Source organism: Canis lupus, chromosome 3, assembly GCF_048164855.1.
Source record: "Canis lupus baileyi chromosome 3, mCanLup2.hap1, whole genome shotgun sequence".
Lineage (NCBI taxonomy): Eukaryota > Metazoa > Chordata > Mammalia > Carnivora > Canidae > Canis > Canis lupus.
In genome coordinates this window covers 48433889-48451623 of record NC_132840.1, presented here as the reverse complement: position 1 = coordinate 48451623, position 17735 = coordinate 48433889, and the positions used below count along the sequence as shown (strand labels likewise).

At 41.4% G+C, this 17735-nt stretch overlaps 1 protein-coding gene across 4 annotated transcripts in view; it reads right to left on the bottom strand.

Annotated features, from left to right (window-relative positions):
* ALDH3A2 (aldehyde dehydrogenase 3 family member A2) overlaps positions 1-17735 on the bottom strand; it is a 124092-nt gene that overhangs the window by 90769 nt on the left and 15588 nt on the right. For all 4 annotated transcript variants that reach the window (XM_072820936.1, XM_072820937.1, XM_072820938.1 and 1 more), the window contains 3 exons: positions 16841-16938; positions 5387-5500; positions 3991-4058 (listed from right to left, as the gene is read on the bottom strand). In XM_072820936.1, coding sequence (XP_072677037.1) covers positions 3991-4058; positions 5387-5500; positions 16841-16938 — 280 coding nt within the window. The remainder of the gene's footprint in view (positions 1-3990; positions 4059-5386; positions 5501-16840; positions 16939-17735) is intronic.

Genomic DNA, 17735 nt, shown 5'->3' with positions numbered 1-17735 from the left:
AGCCACCAGCAGCTGTATAATAGTGCTTCTGAGTTGGCTTTCTGACATTGAATTGTAATCCAGATTTTGTAACTCTGTGGGAGAGAGGACTGTTTCTGATTCTTTCTTTTGAGGTGAGGTTTTCCTTCTAGTCATTTTGCTCAGTGCAGAGTGGCCAAAAGCAAGTTGTATTGGGAAAAGGAGAAAAAGAGAGGAGAGAAAGAAGGAAAGAAAAGAGAAAGAGGAAAAAAAAGGAAGAAAAAAAGAAAAAAAAGAAGAAAAATAGAAAGAAAAAGAAAGGAAAAAAAGGGTGGGGGAAGGAAACAAATCAAAAAGCAAAACAAACCAAAAAAAAAAAAACAAAAAAAAAGAAAGAAAAAAAAAAAAAGAACCACGGGGGAGTATCTTCTGATTCTGTGTCTTTAAGTCCCTTGACTTCCCCTGGAACTTGTCTGTCTAGCTGGTCTTCTGGGGAAGGGGCATGTTGTGCTGATTTTCAGGTGTTAGCAGTTGGGGGAGCTGCTGTGCCCCTGCCTGGTGCAGGGCTCAGTGGGGGTTGTTTACCCCGTGAGGCCCCAGGAGGAACAGCCCCAGTGGCGGGGCCAGCTCTGGAAACCTGGATTCAGCCCCCGCAGGAACTCCGGAGCTCTCCGTCTGCAGGGCCTGGAGGCTCCGGGCGGGGCCGCTGATCTGCTCAGCTCGGGGCAGGAGCGTCCTTGCTGTCCTGGGCCCTCCTGGCCTCTGCCTGTCCCGGGGGAGGCGGGATCCTGGGCTGTGTCCCGGCGCTCTGTGCTCCGGAGCCTGCGGTGTTGGATTCGCGCTCCCGGGCCGCAGCCCCCTCCGCGGAGCAGCCCCCGAGCCCCTCCGAGCTGCTCCGGGTCCCTGGTCCCGGCTCCCGCCGTGTGCGCTGCAGTCCTTAGGGAGCGCAGTTCCTCTGTTAGTGTCCCAGGGAGCCCGAGGGCATCCCCGCCCTCCTGGGTCCTGCTCCAACTCCCTGGGAGCCCCTCTCCGCCCGGGAAGGTCGGTGCAGCTCCTGCTCCTCCGGGTCGGGGCTCTCCTGTCCTGGGGACACTCGCCCCGGCCTCAGCCCAGCTCCTCGCGGGGCCCCTCCCCCTTGGAGGCCTTTGTTTCTTTATTCCTTTTTCCCCCGTCTTCCTACCTTGATAGAAGCGCGAACTCTTCTCACTGTTGCATTCCAGCTGTTCTCTCTTTAATTCTCAGGCCGAATTCGTAGATTTTCAGGATAATTTGAAGGTTTTCTAGGTAATTTGGTGGGGACAGGTGATTTGGGGACCCTACTCTTCCCCCATCTTGCCCCTCCCCATGTCTTTGTTTTCTTCTGGAATTTCCACTGATCAATCTTCAAGTTTATGATTTGCTTCTCCTGATTTAACATATCTGTTTATCCCATTAAGTATTATATCTGTATAGCTATAATCTGTGATTTAAAGATTCCTATCTGGTTCTTTTCCAAATATTGTGCTTTTTGGCTTCAGCTCCTTCTTTTATGTTTACTGACTTTAAGCATAATACTTTCCTATTCCCCGATTATGATTATTACTCCATCATCTTAAGTTCTGAACTCTAATTTTTCTGTTTGTTGTGTCTGTTCAAACTCTTGCTCATGGTGGTTATTTCTTTGTATTCTGTAATTTTGACTGTAAGCTCACTCCTGCAGGGACTTGTTTTTTTTCTTCCATAGGAATAATGAAGAATTATTGCCTTACTGCCTCTAACAAAGGAAAGTGCATGACAAAAAACAGGAAGTGGAATAGTTGCTGCCAGAGGCTGAGGGCAGGGGGAGCGGGTAATTGCTGAATGGGTAGAGTTTCAGTCTTATGGGATGAAAAGGTTCTGGAGTTTGGCTGCACAACAATGTTAACACGACTGAACTGCACAGTTAAACCTGGTTAAGATGGTAAATTTTGGGGGACCTGGGTGGCTCAGTTCGGCTCAGGTTATGACCTCAGGGTCTTAGGATCAAGCCCGTCAGGCTCCCTGAACAGTAGAGAGTTGCTTCTCCTTCTCCCTCTGCCCCGTCCTTCCTGCTTGTGCTCTCTCATATGTGTTCTCTCTCTAATAAATAAATTAAAAGATGGTAAATTTTGTTATGTGGTTTTTAGCACAATTTAAAATAAAAACAAAAGGAAGGCTAGGACAGAACAGGTAGAAAAACATGAAGATCTGAAGATGATAGAGGCAGAAGACCGGTACTGTTGATCACATACCTATGCACAAGCTCTAGCATCTACATTTAAATAGAGAAGCCACACCAAAACCCTCCCTTGATGGGATTATTTCCCACCATCAACTACCAAACCTCCAGACAGAATGGTCTACCTCAGTAGCCTCTGCTCCTTTGCCAACCCCGAAAGTCAGTGTTTGCTGGAATATGGCTCTTGCTCCCCATCTAAGGTCTCCGATGACCTGAAATCTTAGGGACACTTTCCAACCTCACCTTATGCTACGCCCCTCCTGCCCAGAAGCCCTCCACTCAACTGTCATTCCTTCTGTGACTCATTCTTCATAGCTGGCTTCCTCCACAACATGTTCTCCTGATTTTCTTCATTCCACATTGGCCTGTCCTCCTTTTTGGCTGAGCTGTCCTATTCTCAACTTCTACATCTACATGGGGTTTGCTCCTAGACATTTTCCCTTTTTCTTCCTAAATGTCAGCATCAATCCCCACTAAAAAAACCTTTGTTTTGGGGACGCCTGGGTGGCTCAGCGGTTGAGCACCTCCTTCGGCCCAGGGCGTGATCCTGGAGTCCTGGATCAACTGCCATTATTGGGCTCCCTCCATGGAGCCTGCTTCTCTCTCTGCCTATGTCTCTGCCTCTCTCTCGGTGTCTCTCATGAATAAATAAATAAAATCTTAAAAACAAAAACAAAACCTTGTTTTTGAGAATAAAAAAATAATACATGGAAACAAAAATGGCCCATATCCCACTGCCCAGAGGGGCTTTGTTGATCTTTAACAAAAAAAAGGGAATACTTGTACAGGTTTGGAATATTCCAAAAGAATCAAGAGGTAAGAGGCACAATTATTCAAGCCAGAAACTTGGGGGTCATTTGTGATTCTTCCTATTCATCGCCTTGCCTTCCACATCCAAACCCTGGTCACATTCTATCAACTCTGCCCTAGAACACAACTAACCCACTTTTCTACCCGCCCACCAGCAGCCTCCTATGTGTTCACCTAATGATTCCAGTAGCCTCCTTCCAGAACCCCTCAAATGTCTGTTCTCCCCTAAGCCAGCTTCTACATGTCACCCCCTTCTTTCCTCACTAACCCCTTCAACCAGGTTCCCATTTCGGGTCCCTGAACGCGTCATGTGTTCCTTCCCATCACATAGCCTTCGCCCACACTGGGCATCAGCTCTCAGCCTTGGGCTTCCGGGGCTGGCTCTCCCTCACCTTTCCAAGCTCAGCTTACCTAGTGGCTCAGAAGGACTGTTTCTGACTGCCCTCCCTAAAAAGGTATCCATCTCTATTTTTATGCATCTAGGACTTTTTTTTGCTTCTCCTGTGGTACATGTCATATATATTTGTAATCCTCTCATGTATCCGTTTGTCTCTGTCTCCCCACCAGCCCACAGGCCACGAGAGGGCAGAGACTATCTCCGTCTCACTCTCCATCATGTCCTAGCACCAACTTCATATGTGAATAAACATGCCAGGCGTTGTGCTAAGTGCTGTGATACATTATTGTATTTAGTCTTCACTTGCTACATACGTATTATTTTTTTCCATTTTGTATATGGGACAACTGAAGCTCAGAAAGGTTAAGTAATGAGCCCACGGCTGCACAATGGGAAGAGCAGCATGGCAGAACTCAAACCCAGGATCTGGCCCCCAAATCTACACTCCCTCCAGTATGCTTGGCTCACCCTCCTGCTGTCTGGTTTTTCCTCTCTCCCCAGCACACAGCACAGTGGGTTGAATGAATGCAATGATGGCCCAGTAGAGTTTATACAGAGAAGGTGCTGGGTCTTACCCCAAGGTTCTTACCATGTAGGCTGCAGAGGCCAGTTCGTAAATGATGGCCTGGGCCCCAAGCTCTGTCACACTAATCAGTCCTGAAATGTTGGCACAGACACACACAAAACACATCTTAGGAGGTGGATTAAAGCAAACATTTTCCTTATGAAACTAAAACATATCTTAATTTAAAAGAAGCTTGGGTGGTACCTGAGTGGCTCAGTCAGGTAAGTGTCTACCTCTTGGTTTCAGCTCAGATTATGATCTCATGGGTCATGACATTGGGCCTCACAGGCTCCGCACTCGGCAGAGAGTCTCTGAAAATTCTCTCCCCTTCTCCCCAACTCATGCATACACGCACAATCTTTCTCACTCTCTCAAATAAATAAATCTTTTAAAAAAAGAATTTTAAAAGAAGCCAGGACTGCTCCCAGAAGGAAGCAAAACCAAAGGCAGAATTCACTATCTGTGCTGAGGAGAGCCCCAGAGGTCCACTCCTAGGAAGCTTCCAAGAACTAGAGCAGCTAAGACCTGAAACGAGTTCAATCTGCAAGCTCCTGTTCTACCAAGGAACAAAACATCAGGTTTAAAGTAGAAAACAACAAGGCTCCTAAAGTTGCAGGTCATTCCTTGGGGAGACGTAGGATCCCAATGTGGGAAGAAAAGGATGGAAAGCAGTGGGACTCTGTATAGACATGGTGGGACTACTGGAGTATCCAAATGTCCCCCAGGAACTTTAACATCAATTATTTATCATCCTCTGTCTCTATTATTTCCTCTATAACTTTACTGGCAATAAGATGGCTAAGGTGAGGGGCATCTTGGTGGCTCAGTGGATGAGTGTCTGCCTTCGGCTCAGGTTGTGATCCTGGGGTCTTGGGATTGAGTCCTGCATTGGGCTCCCCGTGGGGAGCCTGCTTCTCCCTCTGCCTATGTCTCTGCCTCTCTCTCGATCTCAGTCTCTCATAAATAAATAAATAAAATCTTTAAAAAATAGATGAGTAGGGTAAATACCTATGACCAAAATTAATACAGCTCTGATAGAAATAAAGATCACATCAAAAACAGAGCCAACAAGCCACTATGTTTGAAAATGGCTTAAAAACTTGCACAATGCCTAGCAAAAGTCAGTGGAAATAGAAGGTCTGAGAAGTCACGAGACCCATAATTGGGTTTCTGTTCTCCCTCTCCATGACCCTGGCAAACCTTTTAGATGTGTCCTCCCTTTCTGAATGTATAAAGCCTCACTCAACTGGAATACGCTTATGGTCAGGCAAGGATTTACACCTTAGCTTCCCTAGTTGGAAACTTCCCTGAGCACTTGACATAAGGGAAAGGAAGGAGAAGTAAGGCCTACATCTCTTAAAAAGCTCTGGAAACAAGAGTAGCCAGGCTGTTCTTGATTTCTACTGAACTGCTGACAAACCTGCAAGGAAGGTTCCAATCTCAAAGGTCCACCACTCGATGCACACCATGAACATACTGGGAATAGCCAGCTGGATGTAGGAGTTCCATTCTTGGAAACAGTCCCTAGTCCAACCTAGAGAACAGGGAAGAGAGAAAACAGCTTTTACTTTTCAACAGTCTCTGATACCAACAATTCTATATAACATGCCTGCTTCCTCCAAATGGCCAGGGACTGGGAGTAATCACAGTTGCCCACAAAAATAATATACTTTTTAAAGATGTCAAACAAGACCACAGTTTGAGATGGTGGAAACAGGGCTGGCAATACTTCGTGAAACTGAAGTATGTATATGCCCTCCCACCCACACATTTCATGACTGGGTATAAATGGCAGAGACGCTTTCATAGACCTCCATAAGAACACATGTAGGATATTCACTAAGGCAGGTTGTGGCTGTAGGCTAATGGGGGCATCAAGGAGATCATCACTAGGAAACTAAATCCATGTGAAAATATACCGCTCACATGCAATGATTGTAAAAATAGATCTTTTCAACTCTCAAAATTTAAAACTTCTGTGCATCAAAAAACACCATCAACAGAACAGAATCTGGCGATGCCTGGGTGGCTCAGTGGTTGAGCATCTGCCTTGGGCTCAGGGCATGGTCCCAGGATTGAGTCCCACATCGGGCTCCCTATGAGGGAGGATTCTACTTCTCCCTCTGCCTAAGTCTCTGCCTCTCTCTCTCAGTCTCTCTCATGAATAAATAAATAAATCTTTAAAAAAATTAAATAAGATATACAAATAGCCATAAGCACAAGAAAGAATGCTCAACATCCCTAATCATTAGGAAAATGCAAATCAAAATCACAATAAGATGATACCTCACAAGGATGTGTGAGATGTCATCATTAAAATGCCTTCTTTAAAAAAGAAACAGAAAATGGTATGTCTTGGTAAGGATGTAGATAACGTTGTAACCATTGTGTACTATTGGTGGGAATCTAAAACAGTGCAACCACTATGGAAAGTAAAGTGATGTGGTTCCTCAAAAAAATTAAAAATAAAAGTATCATATTATCCAAAGTATCACCTCTGAAGATACATAAAAAGAATTGAAAGCATGACCTCTAGGAGCTATCTGCACACCTATGTTCATAGCAGCATTATTCACAAGAGCCAAATGGTGGAAGCAACCCAAATGTTCATCGACAGATGAGTGAATAAGCAGAATGTGAAATACAAACATACAAACATACACACACACACAATGGGGTATTACTGAGCCTTAAAAGGGAAAGAGAGTCTGACACATGCTACAACATGGATGAACCCTGAGGACACTATGCTAAGACACAAAAAGAGGAATACTGTAAGATTCCACTTACATGAGGTATCAAAGGGACTCAAACTCGGAGACTGAAGGTGGAATGATGAAACAGTGGTCAACAGAGGACAGAAAGAGGGGCAGCAGGAGTTACTCCTTCATGGGAACAGAGTTCCAGTTTTGCGAGATGAAAAAGTTCTGGAGATGAGTGGTGGTGATGGTTGCCCTACAATGTGAATGTGCTTCACACTACTTAACTATACACTTAAAAATGTTTAAGACAGCAAACTTTATGTTATATATACTTCACTACAATTTAAATCAAAACAATAAAATATTGTGCTAAGTCAGCGAGGTCAGTAACATTTTTCATAAAGGGCCAAATAGTAAATATTTTCAACGTCATGGGCCAAATGGTCTCTGTCGCCACTGCTCAACTCTGCTGTAGCAGCACAAGAACAGCCACGGGCATGTGCAAATGATTAGGTGTGGCTGTGTTCCAATCAAATTCTAGTTACAAAAACAAGCTATGGCTGGATTTGCTTTGTAGGGTGGTCTGCCAATCTCCAGGCCAAGTGAAAAAAAAAGAAATTTAAACTATCATACTATTAGGTAAATATAAACATCCACACAGCCAAAAAATAAAACCACTTTGCATTTCTTGAAGATGCAAAGCAAAAGACATACACTAAACACAGAGAGGGTGCCTCAAGGGAGGAGAGTGGGAATTGTAAAACGGAGAGAGAAATAGTCTAAAACAGGAGAGAGGGGCTGCCTGCAAGAAATGATACCAGCGTGCCATGAATTTGAGCACGAGAAATTCAATGCTTTGGATCTGAGGTCTAGGACACAAAAGGGATAGAAGGGGCAGGGGAGGAAGGCACTGAAAAACACAGGAATTTCTGTAACATAAGAACAAAGAACCTTACCTTACTGGCCACAAGGGAAGAGAGAGGGTCTGAGACCCCACCCCATATTCCCAAATTTGGAAGTGAAGCCATCAAGAACCAATGCAGAATGTTTCACATCAATTACATGATAGCTGGGGCTGGTAAGAAGTGAAAAGGGATCAAGGCATAAGCCCCAGTGAGCAGGGAGCATTAGGAACCATGAAAGCACTGTCCCCTCCTCTGTCCCCCATCAAAAGACCAGAAAACCTGCCTGCCAACCTGCAGCCATGGGTACGAACAAGCCATGAGCAGAAAGGGTCACCATGTGTAAAAGAGGGCTTGAACCTGAGGTGCAGTCATGCTCAGGAAACCTAAGATGAGACACGGGGACTGGAGCAGGTGTACTTTATTTGATCTGAGCAGACACAGAACCTTCACAAAATGGACAGGGCATATATGGGACTCACAGGGGAAACAACCTCCTTGGGGAATAAGCTCACAGATAAAATCATAAACAGGCCAGTCAAAACCACAATCTGAGATAGCAGGCATAAATCAGACAAAGCTTCATGAAATTAAGTGTGGTTTTCTTTTTTTTTTTAAGATTGTATTTATTTATTCATGAGAGACACAGAGCGAGAGAGAGAGAGAGGCAGAGACACAGTCAGAGGGAGAAGCAGGCTGGTTGCAGGGAGCCTGATGCGGGATTCGATCCCGGGACTCCAGGATCACACCCTGGGCCGAAGACAGGTGCTAAACTGCTGAGCAACCCAGGGGTCCCCTTAAGTGTGGTTTTCAACACATTTAAGATATGTGCCATAACGAATCTGCCAATTAAACTATAACATGGTATTTTAGCACATCAAATCAAACAGAAGTTCCAACTTTAGAGTATTAAAATGCAAAAAAATATGAGTCCTAGAATTAACAAAATGGGTAGAGGTATGGCCCAGGAATAAACATAAAAAAATCTAGTCTTTTAAGCTAAGTAAATGTTATGAAGAGGAAAAAAACGCTTAGGACAAGTATTTTGGGGGTAGGAAAAAAACTCATCTCCGTGGTCACAAACAGTACTTTGGAAATCCTACTGTAATGGAAAAAGTCTACCCGCAGAGAGGGGAGGGCCTCTCACACTAGGTAACAGATGCAGGACACCATCTGGAAAGGCACATCCAAGTCGGCACCCTGAACCACTGCCTGCCACCACTATCCTTAAACACAGTCAGAGAAGGTAACCTTGCCCACTAGACAAGCAGGCTAAGATAATCCCTTGAGGAGGAATAAAAGTAAGAAAAAAGAGATTAAAAAAACAAATTGACATTTTTTTATATTAAGACTGTGTGAATGAGTATGGTGTGAGAAAACTGAAAGAGTTTTGTAATTAAACCTTTTTTTTTTTTTAAAGATTCTATTTATTTATTTATTTGGTACAGAGAAAGAGTGCACAACCATGAGTGTTGAGGGTGGGGTGGCCAGAGGGAGAAGGAGAAGCAGACTCCTTGCTGAGCAGGGAACCTGATGTGGGGCTCAATCCCAGGACCTGGAGATCATAACCTGAGCTGAAGGCAGACGCTTAACCAACTGAGCCACCCAGGCACCCCAAACATTTTGTACATAATCTTAAAACTGCTTTTAAGGTGGTTAAAGGCATTTATGGAATTGATGTATTAGACCTAAGATTTTAATTAAACGTGTAAAAGTGACAAATTTACAGTTAAGTGTTTAAATGATTGGGAAATCTAAATTGTTAATTCTAAGTTTTGGGGTCTTAGTTATGTAAGTATTGAGTGAATATTTAGAGAAATGTTGATTATTTAAATAATATTAAATAGTTCTTAATTTCACAGCAGGTAAATCAATCCACACCAAAATCTTATCCTGCCCCCCCCAACATTAAAGATCTACCAACCAGGTATAAGGAACGAGATCCACAGTTCTAGGGTCCCAAATATGCATTTGTGTTTATAAAAAACTATTTAGATATGGCCCTTTTCCTACATCATTAGAATTGAGGGGTGGGGAGGAGATAAAAACAAAGACATTGGGGATCCCTGGGTGGTTCAGCAGTTTGGTGCCTGCCTTTGGCCCAGGGTGTGATCCTGGAGACCCGGGATCGAGTACCATTTTGGGCTCCCTGCATGGAGCCTGCTTCTCCCTCTGCCTGTGTCTCTGCCTCTCTCTCTCTCTCTCTGTGTGTCTCTCATGAATAAATAAAATATTTTAAAAAATAAAAGACATAAATTGAGCAAGGAGCTAAGAATCACTTTGCATAATATATATGAGATCTCCTTTGTCACCTGATTTATTCATCGTTGGTAATTAGCCACCTCTGCAGAGGCCCTTAGTTTGTCTCATAACCAGATGATTGACGTACAATATAAAATACTTATGATGGTCCGAAAAAGGCCACACTACAGAGATTGAGAGAGCAGATTAGTGGTTGCCTGGGGCTCATGATGACGTCAGGAACCAACCAGGGTCATGAGGAATCATTTTGGGTGATGGAAATGTCCTAAAACTGTATCATATACAGTTCTGCATGTAATATAAATGTAACTATTAACATACAGGCACCTGTATTATATATCCCAACAAAGCTGTTACAAAACAGGCAAAACAGTTCAACTTTGAAACCTAAAGATACGAAATGATTAAGAACTGTGATCTGACGAGAGGAAATGACTGAACACCATGTGTGTTTAGATGTGGAGGCTGGGCAGAATGGCAGATGTTTTCTAAGATTTCATTCCTGCTTTTAAAAATGAAAAGAAAAATGAAGGGAGGTTGATTGTAAGAAAGGGTTAAGGTATAAGGGCCTAAGCTCGCACTTCTTTTATCATTTTTAACAGGTTAGTTTTGTTTTTAAATGTGCATAAAGTATGTTTATTGTGGGCAAACCCTGATCTCGAGTCTGTGGCATTTCTACAAATATACTGGGACCCAGTAGATTGAAATAATTTTCCCACATGTGACACAATTTCAGTTTATTTAAGAAGTAATTACACCCATTAGTAGAATGATAAATAACTTTCCTGGGGAACATCTTTGTCAGGTAGGAGCACGCATGGAATCTAGCAAGGTAAGAGTATCCAGGGTGATTGCAGGAGAAGAGCCACAGCTGTTTACATACCCTGAGCACTTTCATGGCTCCCAGCTGTGGCAGAGACCACGACCTACCTACCTAAATCCATGTCCTTACTTTCACAGAAATAAACTTACAAAAAGTTTGGGGGCCACGTGTACATTTCTTTCAGCTTAACAGGACTGTGTGGCTAGGTACTGGCCAACAGGACAAATCAGAATTGGGTGTGGGCAACTTTCAGAAAATTTAACACATTTAAAGGGAGAATGTCCCGTTCTTCGCCCTCCTCCTTCCTACAAACTTGATAGCAATGTTGTAGCCATTATGATCTGTGGAGTGACCTTGGGAATGGAAACTATATACTGCAAAGAAATAAGATAAATAGAGCTTGGAACCAGGACCTCTATTAACCTACTTAATGCCCCTTATGGTTGGATACAATGCTATGGCATATAGCTTAGGCAGCAGATCCACCTCTGTGCTCAGAAAAGGACACTGAAGGCATATGCTAGGATACATGGTGAGTGAAGCCCAGGGGGGGTTCCAGCCCTCCCTCCAAGTGGCAACCTGTGTGAGCTCAACTAGCAGTGATGGCCCTGGACATGATCGTGACACTATAGACAGACATAACATCCCTAGACACCTACCTCAGAATTTTTTGCAAGTGAGAGAAAAATAAACCCCAATTTTTCTAAAGAAATTGTTATCCATAGCAGAATGAAATCCTAACTAATACAAACACTATCTGTAATCTTTATTTTTTAAGTGGAAGAAACAAAATGTTAACATCTATTAAATCTGGTATTGTAAATTATGAGTGTTGTGTTATTCTCTACTTCCCTGTGACTTTTAAATATTCAGTAATTTGTAACTGCAATGCTATATACACAGGGCCAAAAACACAGGATACAGAATCCAATCAGATGCCATTAAAATCTGTGTTCCAGTTATCAGGAAGGACATCAAAAGACTACAAAATCTAATCAGGTGAGAAAGGTGGAGGACAAGATAACAGAATTACATAAAGATGCAAATCATCTGATGGAATGGCATGATATAAAGCATCCTTACAGCCAGAGAGCTGAAGAAATGTAGAGAGAAGGAAATACAAAAGCCAAGCAAGCCATTAAAACACAAGCTACTCAATATCAACCACCATCAGGGAAATGAAAGTCAAATCACAGGATAGCTTTTCCTACCTAACAGGATACCTTGAATGAATGAATAAAACAAAGAAGAAAAAGAAAAGAGAAAGAGAAAGAAAGAAAAGAAGAAAAGAAAGAGAAAAGAAAAGAAAAGAAAGAAAAAAGAAAAGAAAAGAAAAAAAAGAAAAAAGTTAAGTTGGTGCAGATGTGGTGGGAATGTAAAATCATGTAGCCAGTTTGGAAAAGTCTGACAATTCTTCAAATGGCTAATCATAGAATTGCCATATGACTTATCAATCCTACTCCTAGTTATTTACCCCAAAGAACTGAAAGATATATCCACACAAAAACTTGTACGTGAATGTTGACAGCAGCATTATTCATAATAGCAGAAAAGTGAAAACCAAATATCCATTAACTGTTGAATGGATAAGTTAAACATGGTATATCCATATGATGGAATATTACTCTGTTGTAAAAAGAAATGAAGTACCGATATACACTACAGCATGGATAAACCTTGAAAATATTATGCTAAGTAAAATAAACCACTTGCAAAGGATCACATATTGTAAGGTTAAATTTTGTGAAATGTTCAGAATAGCAAATTCACAGGCAGGAAGTAGGTTAACGGCTGCCAGAAAGATATGAAAATATATCAAAGAAGCTCAACAAACTGCAAAGCAATGAGATCCACAGCAAGACATATTATAACCAAATTAAAAAACCAAGAATTTTTTAGGCAGCAGGAGAGAAGTGACTCATCACATACAAGAAATCTACAGTAAGATTAATAGCCAGTTTCTCATCAGAAACCATGGAGGCCATAAAGCAGTAGAATGACACAAATAAATTGCTGAAAGAAAAAAGCTGTCAGCCAAGAATTTTGTATCTGATGAAAGTATCCTTAAAAAATGAGGGAGAGGGCAGCCCCGGTGGCGCAGCGGTTTAGCGCCACCTGCAGCCCGGGGTGTGATCCTGGAGACCCGGCATCGAGTCCTACATCAGGCTTCCTGCATGGAGCCTGCTTCTCCCTCTGCCTGTGTCTCTGCCTCTCTCTCTCTCTCTCTCTGAATAAATAAATAAATAATATTTTTAAAAAATGAGGGAGAAATTTAGGACACCTGGGTGGCTCAGTCAGTGAAGCATCTGTCTTTAGCTCAGGTTATGATCTCGGGGCCCTGGGATTGAGTCCCACATCAGGCTCCCTGCTCAGTGAGGAGTTGGCTTTCCCCTCTCCCTCTGCCCCCACCCCCTGCTCATGCTCACATTCTCAATCTCTCTCCCCCAAATAAATAAATAAGATCTTTTTTAAAGTGAGGGAGAAATTAAAACATACCTAGCTAAACAAAAGCTGAGGGATTTTTGTTACTACCAGACCTGCCCTAAAGGAAATGTTAAAGGGAGCCCTTCAGGTTGAAAGGATGCCAGAGATAACTCAAAGTTGTGTAAACAAATAAAGACAGTGAAGGTAACTATATGGGCAAATATAAAAGACAGTATTATTGTATCTTTGGTTTGTAACTCCATGTTTTATTGCCTCCATAATTCAAAAGACAAATGCACAGAGAAGAATTACAAATCTTCATTACTAGACACACATGAATAAAGATGTGATCAGTAACAACAAAAAGGGATGTGGGAGAAAGCGGTATGTATAGAAGCACCATTTTTGGATGCTATTGAAGTTAATTTGGTATCTATTCAAACAGAATTGTTATAATTTTTTTAAAAGATTTTATTTATTCATGAGAGACACACACAGAGAGAGATAAGAGGCAGAGACACAGGCAGAGGGAGAAGCAGGCTCCATGCAGGGAGCCCGATGTGGGACTCGATCCCGGGTCTCCAGGATCAGACCCTGGGCTGAAGGCAGGCGCTAAACCGCTGAGCCACCCGGACTGCCCCAATTGTTATAAATATAAGATGTTCAATATAATCCCCACAGTAACTATGAAGAACGAATCTAAATTATCTATACAAAGGAAATGGGAGTGGAATCAAAACAGTTCACTACAAAAAAAAATCAACTAAACAAAAAAGAAGGCAGTGGAGGAGGGAATAAAACACAAAAAAAAGTATAAAACATACAGAAATCAAATAGTAAAATGGCAAAGAAAGTCTGCCCTCATCAGTAACTACTTTAAATGTAAGTGGATTAAATTCTCCAATCAAAAGGCAGATGCTGATGGAATGCACCAAAAAAAAAAAAAAAAAAAACCATGATCTAACTATATGCTGTCTACCAGAGACTCACTTCAAAGACAGTGACTTACCAAGCAACAAATAGGCTGAAAAGGAGAAAAATATATCTCATCCAAATAGTAATCAAAAAAACAAAACAAAACAAACAAAACAAATAGTAACCAAAAGAGAGTTGGGGTGGCTATACTAATGTGAAACAAAAAAAAATTTTTAAGTCAAAATCTGTTACAAAGAACAAAAAAATAACATATATTGATGAAATAGTTCATAAAGAAGACATAATTTTAAACAGGTATGTACCAAACAACAGAGCCCCCCAAAATATGAAGCAAACATTGATAGAACTGGAGAATTAGTTCCACAAAATAGCTGGAGACACCAGTACACTATTTTCAGTAATGAATGGAACATATGGACAGATGATCATTAAGGAAATATAGAGGGCTTAAAACAATACTATACACCAAGCCCTACCAGACATCTACAGAACACTCCACTCTATATCAGCAATATTCTCGAATGCACATGGGGCATTGTCCAGGACAGACCATACTTTAGGCCACAAAAAAAGTTTAAATTCATTTAAAAAGACTGAGATGATACAAAGTATCTTCCCCAACCACAAGAGAAGAAGGAAAGAAACCAATAATAGAAGGAAATCTGAAAAACTCACATACATGTAAAAATTAAACATGTTCTTAAATAAAACACAGGGAAATCAGAAAATACTCTGAAACAAAAGAAAACAAATACACAACATGTCACATGAGGAGCAGAAAAGGAGAACTCCAAGGTAAATTTATAGATTAAAAAAAGAGAAAAGCTCTCAAATCGATAAAACTAATTTTACACACTGGATTTCGAAAAAGAAAAAGAGCAAATGAAACCGAAAGCTAGAACGATATAAATACTGAAAATTAAAGCAAACATAAATGAAATAAAGGAAAGAAAAATAATAGAAGAAAGCAAAAACTGATTCTTTGGGGGAAAAAAAACAGATCAACAAAATTGACAACACTTTAGCTAAACTGACCAAGAGAAAAAGAGCAAAGATTCATAACTAAAATAAAAAATAACAGGGATGCCTAGGTGGCTCAGTGGTTAAGCATCTGCCTTCAGTTCAGGGCGTGATCCCAGGGTCCTGGGATCGAGTCCCACATCAGGCTCCCTACAGGGAGCCTGCTTCTTCCTCCGCCTGTGTCTTTGCCTCTCTCATGAATAAATAAATTAAATCTTTTTTTTCTTAATTTTTATTTATTTATGATAGTCACACAGGAAGAGAGAGAGAGAGGCAGAGACACACACAGGCAGAGGGAGAAGCAGGCTCCATGCACCGGGAGCCCGACGTGGGACTTGATCCCGGGTCTCCAGGATGGCGCCCTGGGCCAAAGGCAGGCGCCAAACCACTGCGCCACCCAGGGATCCCCACCCCTTTTTTTTAAACCATTGGATAGTACACTTTATTTTTTTTATTTTATTTTTTATTTTATGATAGTCAGAGAGAGAGAGAGAGAGAGAGAGAGGCAGAGACATAGGCAGAGGGAGAAGCAGGCTCCATGCACCGGGAGCCCGATGTGGGATTTGATCCCGGGTCTCCAGGATCGCGCCCTGGGCCAAAGGCAGGCGCCAAACCTCTGCTCCACCCAGGGATCCCAAATAAATTAAATCTTAAAAAAAAAAAAAATCCTCAACAAAATACTGACAAAACACACCCAGCTGCATATTAAAAGGATGGTAACACTGTGACCAAATGGAATTTATCCCAGGAATGCAAGCAATGATTAACACCAATCAATGTGATGCATCATATTAATAAAACGAAGAGGGGAAAAACAAATAGTGCTCATCTCAGTTAATGCAGAAAAAAAAAAATCCAACACCACTTTAGGAACAAAAACACTCGACAAAATAGGAATAGAGGAAATTTTCTCAACCTGATGAAGGGTTTCTATGAAAATGCCACAGGTATCATATTGATGGTTAAAGGCTAAAAATTCTAACCCTGAAATCAGAAACAAGACAAAGATAACTCGCTTTTGCTACTTCTATTCAACATTGCACTGGAAGTTCCATCAGATCAATTAATCAAGAATAGGAAAGAAGAAGTAAAATCCTCTCTATTCACACATAGCATGATCCCACATGTAGAAACGCCCTAAGAACCTACAGGAAAGGTGCTAGGGCTACAGAAAATAGATGGAGGTACTGGGGGCTTGAGCGAGGGAAAATGAGAGGAGTTTTGCTTAATTGATACAAAGTTTCTTTTTGGGGGGGCGATAAAAATGGTTTTGAAATAGATGGTGGTGACAGTTACACATCATGAATGTACTAAATGGTTAAGACAGCAAATTTTACATGATATTTTTCACAATTTTAAAGATTAGAAAAAATCTATTTTACTAAATTTACAAATGCATGTTAAACTATTTAAGGGAATTTAGATAACCTGTAAGTGGTACTGATTGTTTAAGAGAGTTCAATCTGTTCACCTGAGTTAAGACATTGATCCAACTTCACTTGTATTGCAAAGAACAATTAGGATTTTCTACCTGCAATTTTAATTAAGTATCAATTCTTATAACCCAACAGCTGCCAACAGTTCTCTATGACCAAAAGCTGCCTTCATGGACATAAAATTTTTTAAAAATCTCATAGTGACCTATCACTTTTATATTTTCACTGATTTAAATATTTTCTATAATTTTCAAATTTCCCAAAAGATCTAAAAAACAAAACTCTCTTGGGGAAAAAAAATTCCCAAACCCAGAATTATATCCTTCTGAATAACAAATAACATAATGTAAGAAATGAAAGTCCTCGTACCTCCCCAGGTGTCGACATGGAGTTTTCTCCACCAGACGTACAGGAAAAGAAGAGCAGACAGGAGGAACTGGGAAGTGGTGTTTGCCCAGGCAGATCCTCTGAAGGAGAGAACGTGAGCATTCCCTGTGAGTGTATTCCATCCAAGTACAAAGAAAAGGCTACCCCTCACAAGCTTTGGTTCCATTAAAGAATCACAGTCTTCAGAAAAGCCTAGAACCTGTGGGGTATCTTTTAATGATTTAAATGCAGTACCCACGTAGAGCAGACTTGCTTTCTTTCCACCAACACTGAATTTTGTGGAAGAGCCCAATGTGACTATTCATCAACCAAAGAGACAAAAGAACATAAACATCTGTCACCATTTCTCTGCTCACAGCCTGAAATAACCCATCAGATAAATTCATACACATGATTAAACAGAGTATCAAAACACAGCTACCATGTTCAAAATACTGGCCTACGGTTCATAGTGGTTTTATTTCCCAGGATTATAATAAATTTGTTTGCTATTATTACAAGGTAACCTTAAGAGCATCTCCAACCGATGACATTTTACACCACAAATAAAACGATCATCCTGGCACAGAGAGCCCGGGACTCTGCTTGCTTTCTACTTGTTCATTTCATTCTTCTGACCAATCCTCAAATTTTATTCTTATTAATCCATTATGGGTTCTTCTCTTACCCAACTACCCCCAAACTGTCCTTTGTAGATCTGTTCAAGAAACCTTTTTTTAAAGATTTTTATTTATTTAGTTAGTTCAAGGAACTTCTAAAAGAGGGTCTGCAAGGTGCACCTGCAGAGGAAACCCAGACCCCCACTCAGGTGTTTACATGGGTTGATGTCACCAGCTGATTCTTACCTCCCCCACGGCCAAAGCCTCTTTCAGTTTTC